Raw genomic sequence first — 25,306 nt, 5'->3', positions numbered from 1 at the left:
GGAACCGCGCAGGCGCAGCCCCTCCATCCTGCCTTGGCCCCGCCCCGACACTACGCCTGCGCGCTGGCGTCACTCATCCGGCCCGTCGTCACGGCCGCTGCCCCGCCCCTCCGGACGGGAGCGCCGGGGACGGGCGCATGCGCAGCGGCCTGTTCCCGCTGGGCGCCCGCCTTCTGGCCTCCCGTTGCGCAGGCGCGGTGGGCGGTGGCGCGGCCGGGGGGAGGAGGGGGCAGTTTAACAGTAAACATCCTGCCGATTTGAACGGCTGCTTTGGGCGGCAGGAAGGGCTGCGGCCGCCATCTTGTTTGTTTGAGTGAGCGGCTCGGCTCGGCTCGGCTCGGGGAGGAGGAGCGGAGCGGATACCGAGCCCGGCCTCGCCAGCCGCCGCACCAGCCTCCCCCTGCACCGGAGCAGGGTAAGGAGCGGCTCCAGCCGCGCTCGCTCCCGCCGTCCGCCCCGGCTCGCTGCCGCCGTCCGAAGGGGCATGGCGGGGGCCGGCCACAGTCTGGCTCTCGGGGCGCTGCCGGCCTACGCGGGCTCGACTGCCGGCCCCCTGCGGCTGGGCACGGCCGCGCCGGCTCTTCGGGCCCTGCCGGCGGGGGCAGGCGGGTGGCAGCGGGCGGGGAGGGCCCACCCGGCAGCCCGGTGCGCGGCGGCGGCGGCGCCGCCTGGGGCTCCCCGGGAGGGGCAGGGCGGCGGGGCCGCGGCCGGGGTTGGCGTCCCGGGGCGCGGGGCCGGGTGGCTCGGGTGACCTGCGCTGAAGTCGGGCGCAGCGGGGCCCCGTTTGCGGCCCGGCGGCGGCACGGGGCAGAGCCCCGGGGGGCAGCGCAGCGTGGGGCCGGGGAGGAGGCGGGGGGGTGTGCGCTCCGTGGTGGAGACGGTCCGCAAGCCTGGAGTGAGCTCCCGCTTCCACGGGGGAGCCGGCTCACAGGGAGCCGAGGGAGCAGTGTGTTGGGGTGCGGTGGCCGGAATAACCTAACAGCCCCCCAGCTGTGGCTTGGCGAAAGGGACGGCCTAGCTGTGGGGCTGCTGCGGTCTGGGGAGGGGGAGAGGAGCAAAATTTCATGTCTCTTTATTTTCTAATGCAATTTAACTCCTCACTTGGATAAAGCAGGCTATTGAATGTTCTCGCAGTCCTCACTAGTAATATATGAACTACCCTCTGCGCACTGTGAGTGTTGATCTGCAGATAAAAGGCTCCTTTAAAAATACCTACTTCTTGAAGAATTAAGATCTTACTCTAGCAGCTCCTATGACCACTGATGTAAATTTTGCTGTAGTTTTTAAGATTTCTCTCTGATCCTGAATGAAGCGCTTCTGTTAAATATAAAACAAAATATTGCGTTTTTATCAATAACAAAGGAAGTTTGGGGTCACTGCGACTTATTGGCATGGCATTGTTTCAGTGAAAATGGCTTTTCATTAAATTTAGGCACATGGAAGAAAATGTTGAAAATTTGGAGTAGTTATTGTTTAGGCCCACATGGTGTGAACGTGTGCATAAGCACGTTCAGTAATATCTTTGTCAGTAAAACTCATTACATCAAAAATGGGGAAACATCAAAGCATTAGTAGGGCCAGGCTTGCATTTTGTTTTGTGAAGGGTCATTTGTGAATTGACATTCTGTGAAAGTTGGAAGCACAAATCCCACTGATATAAAGTTTTAACTAGAGAGGAAGTAAGGGCGGTGGGGGGAATAAAAGGAGGGGCAAAAAGTTAGTGAGACCTGCAATAAACTTAAATTACCACACAATTAAATTAGTCTTGTCTTGCCATCAGGGTTGCTGATATCATGGGATTTCCCACAGAAATGGGAACAGTTGCCTCAGTTAATACATGAGTGTAACTTCTTTGAGGCAAAATGTTAGAAAGTTAGTTTTTTACGTTTGGACTCTGGGTGAGCAGTGCAGAGGAATAACCGCTGCAAAAGATGGAGTAACATAAGGAATTCTATTTTTTTATTTAACTTATATACATTTAAGGAGCTTGTTAATACACAGTTTCTGCAAGTGTATTGGTTTGATTTGGAATTGGAATTGTGCAAAACAGATCATTGAGATAGGGCCTAAAATTAAAAAGATCCTTTTCTGCTGGATGAGTGCATATACTGAATCTAGGGGCAAGGGCAGGATACTTGCAGAGGTTTAGATATAGTTTAGTGTTCACAGGGTTCAATAATTTCAAACTGTGTACAATAATTCCGAGTGATCTGCCTTTTGAATTAGTAACTTTAGTGGGGCGCTGGTTCAGCAATTTGATTATGTAGGTGCGTAGTGTATTGTAATTGAAGGACAGCCAGTGCAGTTCCTGTAAAGGAGTGGTGTGTTTTGAGCAATTGTAGACCTGGTAGTGCAACCTCAGCCACAGGATTTCAGAAAAAATATTGATGGTAAAAACAAGATCTGGAGACAAATGGAAATAATGCATACAGCATTATCAAAGGTATGTCAAATTGGATTAGTTCAATTTCATCTTCTCAATAATTGATTTTGTGGACATAAGAAATTGAGGTGACTTGTGACTGAACTTCAGTAAAGCTGCAGGTGCCACAAATAAATATATTAAAAATCAGAAAAACACAGATTAACCAGAGAATTACAAAGGTGGTTGAAAGAAGATGAAATAAGGTAGTGCTGAAAAGAGGCATTGAGCTGTAAGGAGTTATTAGTGGGGTTTATGAAGACTGGTCCTGTGATGAGGGTGTTTTTTTCTCAGTGGCACCAGGTGTTCAGTGTGCTAATGAAACTTGTTAGTGAGATGACATTAGTAAGTGCCTGCACCAGGAAAGTTTTAGACATGGAAGGAGGACTGTATAGTGAAGGATTATGAGTTAAACTCAAAGTTATGAACTCAAAGGACAGTTGCAGGGTCAGGGTAATCTTTCTGGACTTCTGAAGTCTGTCAGGGCCAACTTGGACTGCTGCAGGTGCACAGGGCAAGCTCACTCTTCCCCAGATCACCCAGGTCTGGCTTGGCTTAGCAAACCAGAAACAGCACAGGAAGAAAATATGTGTGTAGAGGGGAACCAGCAGAGAAGAGAGATTGAAGGATAGCATAAGAATAAATGAATTAAAATGACTGGCTGATTTTTAAACTGTAGTGTGGAAGTTGTCTGCTGATCGGTGGATGAATGTGGTTCTGGAGTAGCCTTACAAGAGGAACAAAAGCGTATGACAATAAAACAAATTGAAGACTGAATTTAACCTATGAACTGGTGTGCGTATGCATAACCTGACCTAGTAAAGTAACAGGCAGGTGGATTTAATGGACTAGAGTGAACCACAGTCAAATTAAAATATGGTGAATATTGTATCTGTTGTCTTAACATTATTGTCACCTGTTATTTCATTAAACTTCTTTTTGACTGTCTTGAAGGATGGGACTGAAGCTATGCAAGAGTGCTTTTCAGAGTTTAGACAGCCATTCTAATATGCAGAAGAATTTTAAGACTGAGTATTTGTGAATTGATGGTTAAGATGAAGTTCATAGGTAGCATGTACCCAGTTTTCGTGTTGCTTCATTGGGAGGATCAATTACCAGGTACTCAGATGAGAGAATGAAACAGGCAGATTCTGGATCAGACCCTGTGTACGATCTGTATTGTATTGGTTTTGCTTTAGGTGTTCAATTACTTTGTGTATAGAGTTGTAGCCTTTTTTTACACTTCTATAGAAAGAACAATATTAAAAATAAGATTATGTAATTGTTGAGGAGCAATTTAGGCAGAGGAACCTGAGGACAGTTGTGGCACATTGAAGCAAATTCGAAGTTAATTAAAATCAAGCTTAAAGTCTTTTAAAAGCACAATTTGGCAAGAACAGGATTTGGTCCCACCTGGTGTTGTGTGAGTACATATTATTTTTGCCTCAGAGCAGTGCAAGCGAGACAGAAAAATGAGTAAGTTCTTAGAACAAGTTTTAAGGTCCTGGTTCATATCCAGTCAATTTCAAACAGTAACAGTTATAATTTTACCTTGTAAGCTTTTTAAGAGCCATCAGCTACCCTTTTGAGGATCCTTATCAGTTGCTTTTGCAGCCAACGACATATGTTTTACTTGTCTGCATGAGTGCTCTGCCACTCCAAGAAACTCTTAGTGCCTTTAACATTCATCCCAGTCTCGAGTTATGCCAGAAGATCTACTTCATTGTCTTTTTGCCACTGCATCAGCGTACTGCCCTATGAATTAAAGATCAGACAAAAAGCCTGAAATAAGGAAAAGGATTATCCAAAAAGAAAGAAAAAAATCTGGGGAAAGTGAGAGCAACCATTGGGGCCTGCTTTAAGCAATTGTGCTGATGCTCTGAAGAGCAGTAGCTGAACTGCTGCAGCTCAGAACCGTAAAGGCGGGGTTTGTACAGTTGCTGTAACCCAGGTATTACTGTAGAGAGCAGAGCATCTGCTGGAATTTGGAAGTGGCAGAGACTCATATTGTGACAGGAAATTAGTGCTTCAGGGAATACAAATATTATTTGTTAATAACTGTTCAGATTAAAACACACTTTAAAACTATCTGTAGTCTGTCACCGTTTTCTTTTCATGTATTTCGCTGTGGCAAGGTTTCATTAATGGATGAAGAGAGACGACCTCTGTCAGAAGCTAGTTTTTTGGTTATTTTTGGTTCTTACTCACTCCAAAGGTTTAAGTACCCTGCACGTGTATAATCTTCTCATTAGTCTTGCAAGCAAGTTTTAGACTTGATCCATAACTCCAGTACTGAGCGGTAGTCAAACCTGGGAAATGCCACAAACACAGGTGACCACTTACTGTTTCTGTGCCTTCCCTTGGTGCAATGGTTTTCAGCCTCTGTTCTTTGATTTAAGTGCTAATGAAGCATATGTTTCAAAACCCATTCACATGTGTTAAGCCCCTGTATGGGGAGTACTTTGACTTGGATTGTCAGTTCTTTAAAAGACAGAAAAAGTTAACCATGTGTCTTTTTTTAAAAAAAAAAAAAAGTTAAATCATTAGCCTTGGTGTGACCCTGACACCTCAGTTTTTTGGGGAACCTTGCTTCCTCTTACTTAGATAGGTGTTTGTCTTACGCTTGCATTACCCTGGCTGTCCGGGATTTAAAGTGGTAAGTTGTCACTGAGTTGTCCAAATAGTATGTCTTACATTTAACAGAAAATGTTCAGTATATTTTCAGGGTTACAGTGAACTGTATGTTTGAAGTTTTGTGAAGCCCATGCTACATATTTTAATGATTGTAAACCATTGGTGAATAATTGTGTCAAACTCTATGAACCAAAGTACATTCTTTTGCAACTGTTGTTGGAAGTTTTTAGTGGAGTCATACAAGTGCTTTTGTTAACTGTATGTTTGTGTTTCCCCCTGTTCCTCATATTTAGGGGTAATTTACAGGCATGCTGTTACCAGAGCAGTGCATGGTTGTGGTGGCAACTCAAGATATCAAAATGCTGTGCTGCAGAGTTATGTCTCTGCATATACAAAAATACTGTGAGGCCTTTGAAAATGCACAAGGGATTGAATTGTCTGCTGGCCTTTGAGACAGCCTGATGTCTTTCAAAAAACACTAGGGGAGGGAAAAAAGTAGAATACCTTCCTTTAGATAACTTTAATTCATCAAGGAGACTTCCAAAATTGTTTCGTTGTGCTTCCTAGAAAAGCTTGCTTATGTCCATCTTTGTGCAGTGCTGTCCTTAGCCCCCCCACAATCTCAACAAATAAGAATGGCATTTAACTTTTTGTTAATCTGCAGCTTTGTTATGGCTCTAAGCTATCAACTTCACTCCTAAGAGTAGTTTTAATCCTTTCTGTTTCTCGAACTGAAGCTGAACATGGCCTTTATTTCCTTTAAATCCTCTCCACTGTGTCCATTCTTGGTTATGAACGGAATCAGTGGCCAGTCTGTCATTAAGACAGATAAGCTTGATAATCAGTTCTGTTGTCTGAACAACTCTGTCCTGTGCTTAATGCAGCTGAAATTCAAAGCTTTCATCATCTTGCGTGTTGAATGATACCTATGAGTGGGTACAAGTACAGAGTATGGTACCACTACAAACATAATTTTCCCTATCCTTTATGTTCTTTCAACTCCCATTTATTAAAACAAACAAACAAAACCCCCAAAAAAGTAAAAAAAAAAGATTGTTGTTGTCCTTTACTGTCAGAGATCTACCCCTGGATCTACAATTTTTCATTTGTTATCCAGCTATCTAGAGGTTGGCTTTACTTCCACTGAACCAGTAATGCCAGTACTGCTCTTGCCCCTATGCTTATTTTTCTAGAGGTCACACCTGAGCTCCTCCTCTTTTTTGTGAAGCACACCCTATAAGTATCAACAGCTCTACCCTAGCTGCTTTGAGATGCGTTTCTTTTGCCTACAAGTAAATCAGTGTGGTTTAGGAATTGGCTTCCTGAGAATCTCTCTGGCTGTCATGTTTACCAATGCTTCGTGTTTCCCTGTCCCTATTTACTTATAAGTTATGTTGGCGTGCATTTGGGAAACGCTGGGTATTTTTCATGGCTAGAAACTGATGCTCCTCCACACTCTCTGCACAGATTAAACTGCCCTGCTTTTACTGTTAGGTTGCTGTGCTGCTTCTGGCAGTTTTTCTGCAGGCATGGAGGAGGTAAAAACTGAAATGCACTTGTTGCATCTCTTCTGTTTTTCTCTTCTGTTTCTTTTTCCATAGTTACGGGTGTTGCTGGAGAAAAAGGTGTTTGTGGAGAATCTTCCACCTCTTCATAGTAAACTTTGTTTTATCAACTTGTAGTTGAACTGAATCATATGCTTACCTCATGCATGAAATTGGCATGTTCAGATCATAAGGCATCATGCTGTTCTGCTTCCCCATGGTTCAATATGTTGGCATCTTACCAGCTAAGAAGGTAGTTACTAGATAAGCAGATAAAAGGAAGTCTGTTTTTCTGGTGAAAGAGAAAGAAGAAAATGGAATCTTCAGGAAGTCTGGAATAATGCAGTCAATTTTCTTACCATTTTTATCAGCACTTGCATACAACATATGAAGCATTACAAAGAGGATTATGAAAAGGAGAGCAGTCTGTTCAGAAATGAAGACATAATTATACTTTCTGTTTAAGAAAATATGGTGAAGTCCAAAAAGCTTAGGACTGTATTTTATAATGCTGAATGTTTTACTGAAAGAATGTAGAATATATACTGGTATAGCATAGTAGAAGCTACTGAACTAAGAGTAGAAAGAAATGGAAGTGGTAGAAAACTACTGTGGACTGAAAACTGGGACATGTTTGTTTGCATTATATGAGTTTGGTCTCATTACCATAAAATTTAATATAGTCAAGATTTTTTTTCTTGCGGACGGTAAATATTTTTAAATTATGTAAATAGTCATTGGTTGCTATTCTTCCTGATTTATATTTCCTCTGCAATAAATATAGATGCTATTACATGGCCACCACTTGTAAGTGTTGGCTTCTTAAATTTTTTATACAAATAGTCTGACCTTGATGATTGAAAAGCAAACATGTGCTTTGCTTACTGCGGATAAGGGGTGTGTTTAAAAGGATGTTCCTCATTAAAAATCTAGGGGGAAAAAAAAATTTGCCTTTCTCTTTACAGGATTGCACTTTGTTTTAGACATCTGGGACCATGTTCTATGCCCACTTTGTCCTGAGCAAACGTGGGCCGCTGGCCAAAATCTGGCTGGCGGCCCACTGGGATAAGAAGCTAACCAAAGCCCATGTTTTTGAATGTAATCTGGAGAGCAGTGTGGAGAGTATCATTTCACCAAAGGTATCTGTTTTACACTGATGTAATGCTATCTTGTAGTGAAAAGAAATTGTGTGTACAGATGGGAGTTACTATTTGGGTCACTGAAACAAATAAAATTCTTAATTTTGCTATTTTAAAGGGTGAAAAGGTCTGTTCAGGTGTGAAATATTCTGTTGACTATTTGATTCTGAAGAGCAACATTAGAAAACTGACAAGAAAATAAAGTATCATGCGATTTAGTTACAAAATGTTTTGCTTTGTATAAAAGGAGGACTTGTATCTTGATGTACCGTGCATCACTTAGAAGCAAATGTTTGGAAGACAGGAAAGCCCAGGCTTTCTAAGAAGTAACTTTTAAAGGCCTTACAATGACACTCTTTCAGTGCTGTTGTTATTGGGAGCTGTGGAAGTAATACTTCAGGTACTCTTGTTTATGCTTGTGACCTAAGTTCAAAGCATGTTTCTGCTTAGCTACAGCAAGAAGATCTGAAGTATTGTGGTAGCTTGGAATGTTACTGGTTATGTGAGGATAGTTTTCCATATAACAAAAATACTACACTGTAGTGTAAAAGCCTTGCTTTTGAAGCTTTTAGTCTCTGCTTTTCTGGGAAGCAAATAGATAGCAGCAGAGCTGAAAGAACATAGCACTTCTTGATGGCTATTGTGAAACCAGAGAAAATTTTCAGGAACTTGGGGTTTTAAATGTGGTTTTTTTCCCTCTACTACTCATGAAAATGAAATTTTCCATTTAAGAACTAGTGGACTGATATGGTTGTGACTTTTGGCACTTAACAGATGTCTGAATGTCTTACAAGAAAAGCAACTATTGGGAAAAAAAAAAGAAAACTTTTCTTTTGGTTGATAAAAGTATAACAGTGTTTCTATAATGCTACTCTGGATTTTGGAAGAGCTGCTAAGTATAAGCAAAAAATGTATAGTACAATCACAGGGATACTTACTATTCCAAAGCAGTGATTTGCTTCAGTGTCAGCTCTGGAAGGATTTAGAAAGAAGGTAATGTTCATGTACTCACTAGTGAGCTGCAGTATTCTTTCAGAAAAAGGAGAAATTGGTAGGCACTCTTTCATGTATTTAACTTTGTATAATGCTTTCATCAGCTAGAATATTAGAAGGGCATTTTATGCAATAAAAATTTTGAATTCTTAAGAGTTTGAGGTTAAACCCAGTATGGCTTAATCTTTCTGGGAGACAATTATTCCATGTGCCCTTCAAGACAAGTCTCGTGCTCTTTCAGACTAAAGTACTTAAGAGTCCTTCCCTGGAATTTTTTATCAGTTTTCTGTTCCCACAGCAGATACTTGATTACATAGTAAAGCGGTGAGGTTAAAGAGGAAAGGACCTGAAACTTGTTTTAATGTGGCAGTGCTTGTTTATGGGCCCCCACATCTTCCACTATTTCTCTCTGATTTTCTCCTTAACTGCAGGACAGAAGATAGAGAGGTAACAAGTAACAGTTTTAAACCAAATTTTACTTAATTGAATTGTCATGTATGGCTTTCCAAATTTTTTTATTTTTTACTTCATTCACAATTAAAGTAGCAAAGATGTCAGAAAAAGATGTGGTAAAAAGGGGTTTTGTCTTTTTGTCTTGTCATCTTTTTTTCTTTTCTTTTTTTACTAGACACAGCAGTGTTTGGGAATTCCTGGAGTGAGCTGCTATTAATTTACTGATGTTTGCCAGGCCACCCGTAAATAATATGTAGAGTATCATCTTGAACTGTAGACTTGGCATTCTTTCCTTCTTCAGTTTTCTGCTGATTTTTATACTTGGTTTGGATATTTGATGTTACTGAAAATCTCATGCAAAGCTGACTGAAATTTCATTAAAGGAAAAAAAGGCTACATCTAATTCACTGATTGTGCAATATGTTTTTAGGTGAAGATGGCACTTCGAACCTCAGGACATCTCTTACTAGGCGTTGTTAGAATCTACCACAGGAAAGCAAAGTATCTTCTTGCAGACTGTAATGAGGCTTTCATTAAGATTAAGATGGCTTTTCGTCCAGGTATCTGTCTTTTATCTAAGCACTGTCTGGAAACTTATGTTGTTATATAATGATATTTATTAAGAAGGCATACAATTCTGCCTTCCTATCTCTGTAGAAGAATTGCATAAAGTTATACAGCATTATAGGAGAAGTTATTATTTTCTTTAGTGCAGCTTCAGGCTGGCTGTGTGACTGAGTTGTATGCTGAAAAACAACTTTTAATTGAATTCTGAATGAAAACTTTTCCTATTAGTGCTGATTCAGTAAAATCTCAATTATGATTTTGGCTGTTGGTATATGATGTTAAATGGAAATATGCTGCATCGTTTTTACCTTGTGTCACAAGTCTGAAAAAAGCCTGTTGCATGTACTGAATAGAAGCACAGAAGGGAGCTTGTTTCCATCAAGGGTAAAGATTGCCTTGCCATGAGTTACAAAAGAAACATAGAAGTAAGCTGGGTTTGGTTTTTTTTTTACCACTTTCACATTTTAGTTTCTGGAAATAATGTGAACTGTAATGTGAACAACAAAGATATTTTCCCTTCTGTATGTGTGACATATAACTTCTCCCTGCTTACTCTAAAATTTTCCATGAAGGTGGGGAGCTGTATTAATACCTGAAATGACTTTCCATCCAGCAATTAATTACTTGGCTTATATGTGGTTGATAGTTTTCTTTAATTCTGGCCTGGGGAACTTTTTTCCAGCTGGAGTGTAGCTGTGGCAGTGATGCTGCTGGACACTTGGAGCTGCTGAATCATATTCTACCTTTTTAAGTTTGTGAGTGTAGTAGATTTAAAAGCTGAACTTAAGGAAGACTTCTTTTTTTTTAAAAGGCAACTCCTGAAAGCCAGTGCAACAGTAAATTTGAGGAAAAACTAAGGTATATAATGCCTTTGTCTTCATTTCCTGATCTTCGTGTTGTGATTCAGGCATTGAACTTTATGTAGCTTTCAGTGGCAATTCCTTGACTGTTGTCAATTTTTTGTTTACTCTTGCCTTTAACTTCCCCAGGTGATGAGAACGCATAAATTTGTCTAATTTCACAAGGCAATCTGTTTTCCCAATTTTCCCACTCCCATCAAAGTGCATGTAGAAGGTGAAGTGCCTTAAAACAAGATTTACAAAAAGTAGCATGCTGACCTGAAACAAGTTGAGGCACTTGTCTTTGTTCTCAGTTTATCGGCTTTGTGGCTTAGGCATTGTCTTGATCCTGTCTGCTCTGAGAATCATTTACATGTTTTATTTTAAGCAACCAACAGGTAAAAATATTGGAAAGCCCTGAAAGGATGGACTAGGTTTCTTCATTCCTAGCCAAGTACCAAGATGAGTAAACTACAGACTCATGCTTGTTCCTGGTCTCTCTGGACAGTGGTTCTTTGATTATCCATTGCAGAGGGGAACACAGTGGGCAGAGTGTTTCTGAAGTATCTGTACCTCAGAATTGCCTGTGTTGTGTGGGTCAGAAGGCAGAACATAGAGCTCAGATCTTCTGCAAGTTACAGAAGGAATTGAACCTGCATTTCCCATGCACTTTCAAGTGTCCTGACCTCTAAGCCTTTGAATAAAAGAGGGGCACCAACTACTGGCACTGTTTTTCTTTGATGCCTAATCTGATAGTCATGCTCTGAGAATGCCCACTGAATAGCAGATTAAGCATCTCGGGAAGATAAGAAAAGGTATGTATGTGGTTTAGGTAATCCAGCTCTTTTAAATGCAGTTGCCTGAGTTTGTGTGGCCCAAGTACAGTCAGTACTGTGCTGGGACTTCCAAAGCTAATTGGACTGACTAAATAACCAGTAGCAAAGTAGTTGTCCTGTGTTGCCACTGCTTTACCCAAACCAGGCTGCTGTGTTGCCACTGCTTTACCCAAACCAAAATATAGGACTAACTAGTTCATCTGGAGCATCATGATAAAATGGTTTTGTAGCAGGTACTGGCATAGTGTTGTGATGACATACAACACCTGTGTTAGCTGCACAGCTCTGCCTTGTGCTACGCAAATATTATCGAGTGATTTGAGGCTTCCAGGGTTATACAAAACAGTACAAGGGCTTGAGGCGATATATTTTGAATTTAGACTGAATCTCAGTACTAATGTTATCTAAAGTTTCTTCTTAGGTGTCTAGCATCAGTTCAATTCAACAATTTACAGACAAGAAGCTCATGCTGAGAGAACAATGCTGAAGGCACAGGGAAAAATGCTGTCCTTGTAAGGAATGGGAACTCATGTCTGAGTGTTCTTCTCTGCAGGGGTTGTCGATTTGCCTGAGGAAAACAGAGAGGCTGCTTACAATGCTATTACCTTACCTGAGGAATTTCATGATTTTGACCAACCACTTCCTGATCTAGAGTAAGCTTGGTTTGTTTCTTTATTTCCGTGCAGATGACGTTTGGTTTTAGTTGAGGAGAACCTGGTTTTAAACAGCAGATTCATTGCTGAATTTTTTTTTAAAAAAAAGTCTGTAGGAAACCTGTATTCTTAAGTCTGTTAATATACCAAGCAAGTACACAATCATCTTTGCATTGATTTTAATTTCACAGTAGCATGTAATTTTAACTGAAGTTAAAGCTGTCCTTAGAGAAGCTTTTGAAAAACTCAGATATGTATTATCACTGTCTTTTTTTCTTCTATGCAAGGCATTCTGTATCACATATGTTGTCAGGTTAGACAAGATTAGTTTTATAGAAATGTCTTTGTTGACCTTCTGTAGTGGCATTTTAATTCTTAAAACTTTTTAATACTAGTGGGTTACTTTTAAACATAATAACAAGTATACAACTTGAATATTTCTTGATCTTTAAAAAAATTGACGTTACCCTTTTGGATTATTCATAATGGAATTTCTGGATACAGTTTGCTTTACTTGATGTTCTATTTGGTTTATACTCAAATTAGAGTATATACTAATTTGAAACTACATAAATTCTGTGTTCTTTTGAAACGTATCTTAACCCACCACAGAGTGTTAACTTGCTATTTTTACTAGGTATACTTTTTGATAAATTGTATTAATAGCTTTTGAAGTTGAAGGGGAGGAAGTCTGTTCTTAGTTATTAGTTTGGCCTTTAAAATTAGTGACCCCAGCATAGCAAGGAGTAAGAGAGGTTACTGATGCTTTTCCCAGAAGCTAATGCAATTCGGATGATAGGTTTTAACCATGAATGGTCTTACTGTTTTAAGTACTGTTTTCTATTCTGTATTCATCATCAGCTTCTCATTAATTGACTTAAGTGTATAGTGTACTTTGTAGGAACTAATTTCATATTTAAGCAGGCTTTATCTGTTGTTAATTTTTTTTTTTTAATGGAGATTTTTAATAACTGCCTTCTGTTTGTTTAAGTGATATTGATGTGGCCCAGCAGTTCAGTTTGAACCAGAGTAGAGTGGAAGAAATTACAATGAGAGAAGAAGTAGGCAACATCAGTATCCTCCAGGATAATGACTTTGGTAAAAAATCTTGTGTGTTATTATGTGTTACTAAGCTAGTTTTGGTAACTGTGAAGTTACGGTTTTGCAATTACTATGGAATACCCACTACGTACAAAACAAATTAGATCAAACGTGTTTCCGTACATTTAATTTTTAGTTTGTAAATGTCAATTTTTCCAAAAAGCCTGTCCTCTAATACTGAGAAAGCTTCTAGCTGCCTATATAAAGCTGAAGTATTCAGTCAGGTTAATTAATGAAATACCATGTCAATTACAATTTTCAAAATCTGGTGTGAATATGAAGTCAGCCATTGCTTTAACCATAGGCATGTTTTCAGTCAGAAACTGTTACGAGATTTCTAAAGCTGAAGCGGTCAGTGGTGACTAGTTTACTTCTTTCACTGTCTTTTCAAGGACAGTATCCTAAGATCTGAATCAAAGCCTGAAGACAGTTGAATCTGAGTATCTAGTTTCCAGAGTACAATAATGTAATCCATAATTTAGTGATCTTTTTGAAAGTATAATCTAGGTATTAATGGTGTTGATTTGGTATTGGTTTGCTCTCTGTACATGAAGCTCAACCTCGAGGCATAAGTTATAACTTTTTGAATTCCTTGGAGTTCTTTGGTTTCAGCGCAACTAAAATTTAGTAGGTTCTTGATAAAATCAATTCAAATAAGTATAGTAAAATGCTTTGAAGAGGAGATGGTTATTTTTATAATTTTTTGAACAGTATTTTCACTATGGTATTGCTGGGCATAATTCCTTACATCTTGTCATTAACTCTGCAATTAGGATAACTTGAAATGAAGTTTGGTCTAACATTTGGGCTTTTGCTGATTGGTTAGCTAAGTCTCTGGCATCTTGGTTCTTTAGCATTTATAGCAGTGAAATCGTATTCTTGCAGGTGACTTCGGCATGGATGATCGTGAGATGATGAGAGAAGGTAGTGCATTTGAGGATGACATGCTAGTGAGCACCAGTGCTTCCAATCTCCTACTGGAACCTGAACAGAGCACCAGTCACCTCAATGAGAAATCTAATCACCTGGAATATGAAGACCAATACAAAGATGATAATTTTGGAGAAGGAAATGATGGTGGAATATTGGGTATGTTTGAGAAATTTGTTTTTCCTCTGTCCTACCTTCTGCCTCAATAATTAATTCTTGGGGGGATAAGGGGGAGGTTGTTCCCTTTGTTGTCTTTGTGTCCCTCTCTTAAGTTACACCTTCAGCAGTAGAGTTCTGGTTTGTGAGTGTTACAGCTATCTAGATGATGTGTAGCATGTTAGCTGTTTTTTTTCAAATGAAGTAAAGTTAAATAATCCAGAATTTTTCCTGAAGTAACGTTCTTTAGAGAAAAATCAATACACAACTCTTCTTGTTCTTTGACTCCTTCCAAGGGTTTAATTAATATGTTGCAAATTGTATTGAGTGCTTCTCCGTGAAGCACTAAGTAAGATGCAAATATGTGGCAAGTGTATTGTAGTAAATGTTATCTGTAAACTCAAAATTTGAGCTGAAATGTGCCTTGAAATAGCACTAATTGCTTTTGTGTCAGCATTGGAAGTACAAGTTTCTCTAACTTTTGCACTATCTTTATCTGTGTTGTCATAAATTTGTCTGTACTTCTTTATAAATTTGTCTACATTTGTTTCATGAATTTGGATGCAAACCTGATTCTTTCATATGGTTGTTTCAGATGACAAACTTCTCAGTAATAATGATGGTGGTATTTTTGATGACCCACCTGCACTCTCAGAAAGTGGAGTAATGATGCCAGAGCAACCTCCCCATGATGATATGGATGATGATGATAATGTATCAAGTGAGTATAATGTAGGGCTAGATCTAGAATTACTTGCTCTCAACTAATTTCATTTGGAATCTAATTCCTTAAAAGCATGTTGAGCTCAAAAGTATGAAATGTGGTAAACCACTTCAAGGTGTGGAGGAGGAGATGGGAAGGGTAGCACAGTTTCTTAATGTTTTGACATAGTGCAAGATACTTACTCTCATTGGCAGTGGGTGGACCAGACAGCCCGGACTCGGTAGATCCAGTTGAACCATTACCAACTATGACTGATCAGACAACGCTTGTTCCCAATGAAGAGGAAGCTTTTGCTCTGGAACCTATTGACATAACTGGTGAGTAGGCTATTTGGGAATATTTTACTTGGGTCATCAGAGACCACCTTAGCTCGATGGAGTGGAAATTAATGTCTAGCACTGCTGCTGACTCTACTTCTCAATTGGAAGAGAAACTGGGGACCGAGTGCTGAATTCCTTTTATTCTAACGGTAGCCTTCCAGTACTTTCCAGGTAGGTAGCTTACATTGATGGTCTTGGAGGATACCAGTTTGTAGTTTCTGCAGTCAGTATGTATAGTGGCATGATACTGTAGCTTTTGATAGACACGCTAGTTAAAATACAATGAGTTGGAATAGAATTCATCATGTCTTTAACTCTAATACAGTATCTGTAGTGCAGCACAGTTCTCAATACGCTATGTTTGATGGCCAGGAGTGACTGTTTACACTGAGAATGAGTGCTCTTCTAGTGATTCATAGCTGTAATGAATTGCTGAATTCAGGAGATGCATCTTTGCATTTGAAGTTCTACTAAATAGTGAAATTCCTTGTCTTTTTCTCTATGCAAGACACTTTCTTATTTTAACTGGTACTATATTTGACTCATTATAAACAGATCCCTGCTTTATTAAAAAAGAGTAAGATCTGGAAAAAATGTAGTTTGTCCTGTGTTTTCAGACTGAACTCCAGGCCCTGATTTACTGCTTGGCCAATTAAAAAGCCCTAGCGCTGCCCTCTGGTGGCAAGCTAGCAACAGAGGTCCTAGCTGATCAGCTGGGACCAGCAAAGACAGCGTTTGCCAGAGCTTCAGGGTCTGCTGCAGAGTGCCAGGCTGTAAGCAATTTACAGTAAAGTCATTCTAGAGCAGGATGAGAGGTACAGGTAAGATAACCACCCATATTAACACTACCAAAGCTCAGATAGGGCTTAGAGGAAAAACTTGGTGTGGTATTTTGACTCTTTGGTCAGAGGGACCTTAGGTCTCCGGGTTTGCTCCTGAAGAATGCCAGCCTGACAAGCAAGCCATGAGGGAGGGAGGCATGTGCAGTTGAGGACACTGAGGCTTAGGTAGATTCAGTAGAACTATGCGCATACGCAGAAGAACTTGTAGGTTATGGGACGGCTTTCATAGTGTTTGACCTTTCATAGTGCTTATAGCTTTTCATTCCTTCTCCCAAAGCTAACATTGCCTTAGATTATTGAGGCAGCTTTATACATGGGCAAATAAGACCTATAGAGAACCTGCAAGATTATTCTACAGTGTGGTATCTGTTTGAGCTAACCTTCATTACTTGCTAAAAATCTCAACAGTCAAGGAAACTAAAGCAAAGAGGAAGAGAAAGCTGATTGTGGATAGTGTGAAAGAACTGGATAGCAAGACTATTCGAGCCCAATTAAGTGACTACTCTGATATTGTTACTACTTTGGACTTGGCACCTCCTACTAAGAAACTGATGATGTGGAAAGAAACTGGTGGAGTTGAAAAGCTTTTCTCTCTGCCTGCACAGCCTTTGTGGAACAACAGGCTACTGAAGGTAATGTTTTTGTGCAGGTTCATTTTTAAATGGATTATATTTAGGATTGTGCATCATATATAGTAAACACCAGCATGTGAATAGTGATATAGTGATAGCAGTATTAATCATTGCTTTTTAAAAAAAACTCATTAAAACAACTAAGATAACACCAATGCTTAAAATATTTATCAGTTACAGAAGTAAATTAATTTTTTAAATGTTACTAGTGTTGGAGAGGAGCTTAAAAAATGGGAAAGGAAGATGGCCCATAATTACTTCATCTGAAATGAAATTAAGGACACTAAGAACTACAATAGTGAATAATGTAACCTTTCCCCTGTAGCTCTTTACTCGTTGTCTTACACCCCTGGTACCAGAAGACCTAAGAAAGAGGAGGAAAGGTGGAGAAGCTGACAACCTTGATGAGTTCCTTAAAGACTTTGAAAACCCAGAGGTTCCCAGAGAAGAGCAGCAACAACAACAGCAACAGCAGCAACGAGATGTCATTGGTTTGTGTCCTGTCAGAGATGCTCTACTTTTCCCTCAGAGCTTATTTTTCTCTTTTGTTTGTGCTTTACATTGTCACCAAAGATTATGAATGAAGCAAAGAGCTTTGTAATGGTTGTTTAGCTCAACATACAGTCTGTGACTTAAAATAGCTTTTTTCCTAGAAGTAGAAGACACTTAGAGATTCAGTTTGATCCAGTGGATTAAATGGGCATTGGATTGGGTTGTATGCATATTGTACCGATTCTATTTAAGTCACTGCAGGCTGTTAGGAGTGCTCAGTTCTGAATTAATAGCAGATTGCATTTAGTAATGTAATTTGAAACTGTCCCAAAGTATCTAAGATGGGGTTTGTTGTGGAATGTAGATGAACCTATCCTGGAAGAACCAAGTCGTTTACAGGAATCGATGATGGAAGGCAGCAGAACCAACCTGGATGAATCTGTTATGCCACCCCCACCACCTCAGACAGGTGTTAAACGCAAACTGCAGCAAGTGGAACCAGAGCCAGTGTTACCTGTAAGATCATCTTTTTTCTCCTTTTTTTTCTTTTTTTGAGAATGAGAAGTAGGTAGAGCCTTCGAGCAGGAAGTGACACAGATTTGAGGCACTAGCTTTCTGTGCTGTTGTGAGATATGCTGGAGTAGTATTGGAATCTTTTTCCCTGGGTAGTCTTTATGGTGTTTTTCTTAAGAGGAAAGCTTACCGAAACATTTAAAAAGCAGGTAGGATAAAGAAATGGCACTGTTTCCTCCAGAAGTCATCTTCAAGGAGTAAAGTGTATTGCTTACAAAGCTATCAAGTTCTTCTGCTTGGCAAGTGTATACAAACAGCTTTCACTGCCGAAGAAAGGATTATGCTAGCTGTGCAAATTTCCTTTTTAAGATAGTTCTAGTGTTCCAGGGTTAAGGGTTCAAAAAAACCCTTTGATCTTCAGGAAAGATTTCCTAGTTGACTTATGACTAGACTTGCAAACTAGCTCATATCTCTCTCTCCTGTAAAAGCTGTGATGCAGTGTGAAAGGAAACCGTATTTGTGAAGGGGAGAGGAAACGGGAAAAATGAAAGGTGTGTTCTCTTTCTGAATGCTTACCTGGTGAGAGCAGTCTTGGTTTATGCTGTCTTTCTCGTATGCGTGCGTTTTTTAACCCCACGTTTCACATGTTTCTTGGGTAACAGGTTGTTCGCTGTAGAATGAGAGTGTTAGATGTTACATTATCTTATCAAAATGGGTGGCAGCTGCTGCTCCTCTTGGCCATGTCACTGGGTGAAATTGGCATCGACTGTTTGTACTTTCTGCTGAAGTCAATGCTGTTGGTCTGTGCTGGGAATTCTTTGATCACACCAACCAGATCAGGCCTGTAGCAACATACCTGTAGCGATGCTGGCTGTATGACTCTAAAACACTAGTTAGTTTGAGGTATTTTAAAGTATGTGTAGAAACAGTTTCAGGTGTGAAAGTAACTTTACTGGCAAACACTTAACTGTGTATAGATTCAGGGGAGAATACTGTATATTTTATTAAAACTAACTACATAAATCCTGTTAAAATGCTTTTCTGGATTTTTCCTCTTGATATAAATATCTTCTGAGAATGATACTTGAGCACCAAAGTCACTCATACATTTTTATAAACTTTACAAAGTACCTATGTTTTAATTCCTTCATGCTTGCATTGCAAAGAGCAACATTTTGATATTTTGAAGATGTCTCGTTCCAGTGAGTTTTAAAGTGTGTTCGTGTAGCAGTGCATCTGGTTATGTGGGATTTTAAAGTTGCACATGCTGATCCAAGAAATGAGATCAGTAATTTGGATGGTGGACTAAGTGAAGTTATTGGAAAGCCTTTTTCCTTATAGTGGTATCATAATTTCTGGTTTGAGTAGAATCTAAAGGATTAAAAATATATGTATGGACACCAAAACAAAACAAACTGCTTTTCATTTTTGAAAAACAAAAAATTCTGACTAATGGCTAAGATTTAGAGGCTTGGATTTTGTGAAACTAGTTTGTAGCATCCGTATTCTATTGTAAACCACTGATAAAATGATGCTATTGGTATAACTGTATTGTGTACTTTTAAAGCATCCACCATCACAACAGCTGGAAATACCACCTGTAGAAATGCCTCCAGAGGAGCCCCAAAACATCTGCCAACTAATACCAGAGCTAGAACTTCTGCCAGAAAAAGAGAAGGAGAAGGAAAAGGAGAAAGAGGAAGAGGAAGAGGAGGAGGTAGGAACTCTGTGTAGAATGGGTTTGTGTGTTCTTAGCACTGTTTGACTTTGGATTCATTAAATGGCATAAGAAGTAAATCTTCAGTCCTTCCTTGGGAAATGATAACCTTTGGAAATGTAGATTTCAAAATTATTCCATGACCATTTTATATTCTTTATATTATTCCATTTTATAAATTGCATATACGGTCTGCTTTGAATTAGAGGGTTCTCCCGTTCTCACACATGGTTGGATTAAACCACTCTGTGATACCTTATACAAGAAGTTTTGAATTTAATTTTATGGTTTCATTTTAAATAGTTCATGCCACTTAATAAAAGTAGACTTTTGAAAGAAAATGGTCCTCGTCCTAAAATGTGATAACTGAAGTTGTTTCTTAGCTACAATATTTAATATTCTGTGGAGATCAAAACAAGCTTCACTGATCCTTCTTATTTTACACCCAATATGAATAATATTAAATTAGTTTTTTAAAAACTGTTTCATTCTTGGAAAAAGAATGTATCTGGAAGTTTCCTTCTGTAACAAGGCACATGTACAAAGAAATGTGAATGGCTTTAGTGAATTACTTTAGTCAAGATGATTTTCCTAGCAATGTAAAAAGCTATTAGAATAGCATAAAATACTTTCAGTTGGAAGGGACCTACAATGATCATCTAGTTGCCTGACCACTTCGGGATGTTGCTGGATGCAGAGAGAAATGTTATTTTAAAAGTAATACAATGAAGAGGAAGAAATACATGCTGACTTAATTTTGAAAAATAAAAAAACTGGCCAAAGTTTTTTTTACATAGTTTGAGGTTCTTGAGTTAAGACTGGAAACAAAGCAGATGCTGCTTGCATGTGTTGATTTTGTGGTGATTTTCTAAATTGCTCATTTGAAATAAATTTCTTATTTTAAAAGCCATATATAATACATCTTCCATGAACAAGTACTGTTCTGTGTAGGTGAGTGCTTCATAGGACATGGGCAGCTGAGTCGTTACAGCTGGCCTTTGCAGCTTTTAGCAACAACCTATTTTTCTTTTCAATGGTTCTGTTTCCACAGTGAAATGAGAGCGTGTCTGTGTTTGTTAATGTTTGCAAAATAAAAGCATTGTTGATACCGTGTTCAGTACTAGCAATCCTAAATTAGACTGAAGTGTCTCTTCTCATTCAGCTGTCATGACTGAACTTCTTTGTTTTACTAATTATCACCATAACATTTTGAGGTATAATCATAGTGGCAGGCAACCTTAATATGGTACATCAGTTTACACGTGTGTCTTCCTTCGTACATCTCCTAGATGTATCCTATGACTTGAGTTGTCTGAACCTTCTGGCTTGATGAAAAGAAAAAGCTGCGGTGATATCTAGAAACACCTCTTTCATTTCATAACTCAGTGGATGAAAAGATTATTGTTTTGTAAATGTGTGAATTTTGGCTGCTTGCAGGAAGAAGATGGCACAGGGGGTGATCAGGATCAAGAAGAAAGGAGATGGAACAAGAGGACTCAACAAATGCTTCATGGACTTCAGGTACACATGATAATTTGCTTTCTCTTAAAAGTAGCTTTTGAGTGTGCCCACCAACACTTTTGACCTGACTTAAAAGGTTAAGAGCAAGCTTTCTTTGCAGTAGATGTTACAGACTTAAAATACCAGTTCTGTCTCAGAGGGGGGAAAAAAGATGCTTATAGTTGATTAAATAATAATATAATTGTCACTTTTATTCAAAGAACATTTGAAGTAAAATTTTTTGCTTGAGTATTTTTCAACCTTTATGTTCACACCTGGCGTGCAAGTAAGACTCCCAAAAATTCAAATTTTAAAATAATTGGGTTTGATTGTGTTTTTAATGAAACCTTAGCACCTCTGACTTTGTGCTATGTGACCCTAGGCCAACCTCATCAAGGTCTAGGGGTAAAACCATCTTACAGCATGTTTACTCCCAGCTAGGCTAGTTTGAAAACTTCCATGCTACAATAAGTCGAATCTATAACAGCTGTGGGAATCTGACCTTGGCTGAGGTGCAGCATTACTTTTCAGCATGTGGCTTCAGTCTGCACAGACAGATAATTTTTGTAGGATGGATCCTTGCCTTGCTAAAACTAAAGAGCTTTTTTCTGATAAGATAATTGAACACCCCTTTATGCCTTTGTGATACTTAAATACACTTAAATTTAGTTCAGATTACATTGTAAGCTAATGTGATTTAAGTTGGTTCTTTTGCACACCTGCAAGAATTCCGCTAGTTTAAGTAAGATTGTTTTAAACTGTTGTTGTGGTTTAACCCTGGTAATCAGCTCAGCCCCACACAGCTACTTTGCTCACTACCCCCTGGTGGGAGGAGGGAGAGAATCAGAAGGGTAAAAACAAGAAAACTTGTGGGTTGAGATAAAGACAGTTTATGAAGTAAAGGAAAAGCTGTGTGCACAAGGAAAGTGAAATAAAGAATTAATTCACTGCTTCCCAGCAGCAGGCAGACATTTAGCCGTTTCCAGGAAAGTGGGCTTCATTACACGTAATGGTTACTTGGGAAGACGAATGCCCCACATGTGCGCACACACCACTCTTCTTTCCCCCAGCTTTTATTGCTGAGCACAATGTCATATGGTATGGAATATCCCTTTGGTCAGTTGGGGTTAGCTGTCCTGGCTGTGTCCCCTCCCAACTCCTTGTACACCCCTGGCCTCGTTGCTCCAAAACGGAAACATTTGCTCCCATCCAAAACAGAGCATCATATGAGCTGCTGTGAAGAAAATTAACGTGCCCAAACCAGTACAACTGTTGCTTAAAAGTAATTTTTAAAGTATACAGAAGTTTAGTTGGTAATGTTGTGTAATGTTTTCCTCCCTGAATGTTTCATCACAATTTCTGAAAAGAGCTTCAGAATTCTCTTTGGACCATGTTTAGCTTTTTTTCAATTCTTTCTTCCATGTGCCTAAAAAAGCATCACACTGGATGGCTGAAACATTAAGTCTGTAATGAGATTCGAAGTTAAGATCTGTTTAATATAAAGTAATTTGGTTTGGCCAGCCTAATATCTTTCATCTAGTAGATATTCCAGAGCAGACGGTTCTGTTTTAAATTGAAGACGTCAGTTGTTGTTCTAGCCAGCAAACAGATGTATTTTCCTGATTTTTTTTTTTTTTTTTTTTAATATTCTGGCCAAGAGTTTGAAAAAATGTAAGCAACTTTGGGTACTGGGTTTCAGACAAACAGAGGAGTTTTAGAAATAAACAGGCTTTCACCTTGGCAAAAGTAGGCATCTTTTAAAGAACCTTAGCTCTTGAAATTTTGTTTTAAACAATAGATCATGATTATTTTTGGAGGGTTTTTTGGGGGGAACATAAACTAGGATTTTTTTTTTTTACTCCTATTTAAAAATATTTGTCCTGTAGTCAAAAATGACTGGCTAGCTACTGGTGCAGAAAGAAAATCTTGTGCTGTGCTACAGTGTTGCTGGAACAAGTTGCACAGATTCAAGACTGATTTTTCACACATCTCTGGGAAGCCTACTTGGTTTCATTTGGATGAGATCCATATAGAAATTTTCATGTACATGTTGTCACGTCCCCATCCAATGTCGAGTCCTTCCCAATCCCTCAGTGTCCTGGGGGTGACAATAAACAGAAGCTTGCCAATGGACATTCTTGTTTGTATGTAGTTCTCTACTTAATTTGTGGTATCAATGTTTGTGTTTCTCAGAGAGCCCTTGCGAAGACTGGAGCGGAATCTATCAGTTTGCTTGAGCTGTGCAGAAATACGAATAGAAAACAAGCAGCTGCAAAATTCTACAGTTTCCTGGTACTTAAAAAACAGCAAGCTATAGAGCTGACACAGGAGGAGCCTTACAGCGACATCATTGCAACACCTGGTCCCAGATTTCATATTATTTGAATGGTTAGATACAGCAGAGCTAGTGTTCATTTCACTAGTGCGTACATGTATTGCCCCATCTGTAGGGCCCACAAGACCATTGCAGAAAATTTAGATTTTATTGTCTGTATAAAGTCCTTGGTTTTCTTTTTGGGTTATTTTGGTTTTTGTATTTTAAATCTACCACTTAAATTTTTAGTGAAACTGCTGGGGTGGGTGGCTTGAGTTCCAGCTGCAGAAACCAGACAGCTCAAGGACCCAGATGAAGATTGTTTTAACAACTCAGAGCAGATGTGTGCAATATTGGTGCATGTAATGTTGAGTATCAATGAAAATGTCCTTCGATAATTTGACTAGTTGATTCATTAGTGATATTTTTAAGCTATCCAAGTAAACCTGAATGGCCAACCTATTGTCTGATCAAAAACTTTGCCAAACTCGTCTAAAATGTTGGGTCTGCTTCTCATGGTAGTGGGTTTTTTTCCCCTTCCCTAGACCTTTGTGCATACCGTGGGTCTCTTAAAGCTGCCAATATGAAAGGTAGTGCCTGATATGTCAGCTTGCTTTGTCACTGCATTTTTGCAGTCAGATTTTTGTAGCCCTTGATGCTAAGGGGAAACGGGTGTCTGTGGAAAGCACTTCCTCTACGTGATACTATTGCATACATGAAAGGATGGAACATGTGTTAAGCATTTTAGACGAAACATTCCTTTTCACTTATCACCTCATTATGGTCCACTACTGATAATGGCTAATTACTGTTAATAAGCATCAAATAAAAACTCTAGTCATTTCATTTAAACCTTTAAGATATCAAAATACTTTAGGTTTGTTAGAGCTGTATATAAACTCCAGACTTTTTAAAACAGACTTCTAGATTGTAAATTATCTGTTTTTTATTAAGCAGGCGTATGAAGATAAGTTGAACAGATTGCCTTTGTAAAGATGCTAAATTCGGATACCACCTGTACTGAAAGGGCAACAAACTTGAATATACAGTACAAACGGGCACAGTTCCACTTAATTGTGTAGTGTATTAATGGCTCTTTGGATATATTTATGGTTTTAGTATCAATTTTTCCAATAATGCACACCCCTGTGTTCAAAACATTTTTATCAGTTTTGCAAAAGACATCCCATTTGATTTTACTTACAAAGAATGAAGCTTTACTGTTAGACCAGGTAGCACCAGAAATTATGTGAATATGTTGATTATGGAAACCTGTCTTAACTTTTTTTAGGGCAAAATTATTCACACTGAAGGTTCTGGTTTTAATGTTGGCACTTTTGTGAAATAATTTTGGGACTCTGAAATTTCAGTGTATACTCAACTGTAAAATTATGTGAATGTTTAAAAAAATCTGAGACTACATGATGACCATGTTTTAATAATCCTGGAAAAAGTTAATTGTATAAAGTTACTGCAGCTTTATTTTCAACATGATGTGCCTGTAAAACCATGATTTTCTCCTTTGTAAAAAGAGACATTGTAGATAACTTGAATGTTTAATTATAGAAAAGGTCATTAGTTTCTTGTTACACATTTTTAGTCTGTTTTTGTTGCTTTTCAAGGTTAATATTCTTGAAAATAGTTGATGCTGTTATGTATAACTTTTCTAATAAAAGTTGTGTTATAAGCTGTTATGTATTAGCTCTGTATCTTGTTTGAACATCTTTCATTTATGTAGTAGGGACCTAGCATTTACAGGTTGCTTTGGTTTTGGTGTTAGGAGTGGAAGTGTAATGATTTAGCTCTTTGAGAGATGCTTGAATATGTAAATAGATTTCTTGCCATTAGGAAGGAAGTGTTATTTTACTGGCCGTACTGTGGTTTTGTTCCACCGTTCTATGCTAGGAATGTCTGTGCGGAAAATTAGGGGAGACTGCCTATAAAAATGCGATTCGCCTCCATGCCAGTCCCTTCTGAATGCTAGC

At 39.0% G+C, this 25,306-nt stretch overlaps 1 protein-coding gene across 3 annotated transcripts; it reads left to right on the top strand.

Moving 5' to 3' along the window:
* Window positions 1–332: 332 nt before the first annotated feature.
* On the top strand, window positions 333–24,991 carry RAD21 (RAD21 cohesin complex component). Of its 3 annotated transcripts, none has more exons than XM_075706559.1 (14): window positions 333–415; window positions 7,566–7,739; window positions 9,616–9,745; window positions 11,981–12,080; window positions 13,072–13,178; window positions 14,067–14,270; window positions 14,863–14,988; window positions 15,186–15,308; window positions 16,562–16,785; window positions 17,111–17,276; window positions 17,642–17,793; window positions 19,358–19,507; window positions 20,945–21,028; window positions 23,201–24,991. In XM_075706559.1, the coding sequence occupies exons 2-14, from the start codon at window positions 7,596–7,598 to the stop codon at window positions 23,390–23,392; spliced, it is 1,902 nt and encodes a 633-aa protein (XP_075562674.1). In that variant the 5' UTR covers window positions 333–415; window positions 7,566–7,595; the 3' UTR covers window positions 23,393–24,991. The 3 variants fall into 3 exon arrangements, with proteins under 3 accessions (XP_075562674.1, XP_075562675.1, XP_075562676.1); XM_075706560.1 differs by lacking the exon at window positions 333–415 and adding an exon at window positions 1,995–2,443; XM_075706561.1 differs by lacking the exon at window positions 333–415 and adding an exon at window positions 6,408–6,853.
* Window positions 24,992–25,306: the final 315 nt, after the last annotated feature.

Source organism: Pelecanus crispus, chromosome 2, assembly GCF_030463565.1.
Source record: "Pelecanus crispus isolate bPelCri1 chromosome 2, bPelCri1.pri, whole genome shotgun sequence".
Taxonomy (NCBI): Eukaryota; Metazoa; Chordata; class Aves; order Pelecaniformes; family Pelecanidae; genus Pelecanus; species Pelecanus crispus.
The sequence above is the reverse complement of the archived record's forward strand: the minus strand, read 5'-3'. Positions and strand labels throughout refer to the sequence as shown.

Coding starts and splice junctions, on each gene's coding strand:
- RAD21 (XM_075706559.1), top strand. CDS start 7,596: ATGTTCTATGCCCACTTTGTCCTGAGCAAACGTGGGCCGCTGGCCAAA. Junction 9,746..11,980: donor TAAGATGGCTTTTCGTCCAG/GTATCTGTCTTT, acceptor TCTTCTCTGCAG/GGGTTGTCGATTTGCCTGAG. Junction 14,989..15,185: donor TGATGATGATAATGTATCAA/GTGAGTATAATG, acceptor TCTCATTGGCAG/TGGGTGGACCAGACAGCCCG.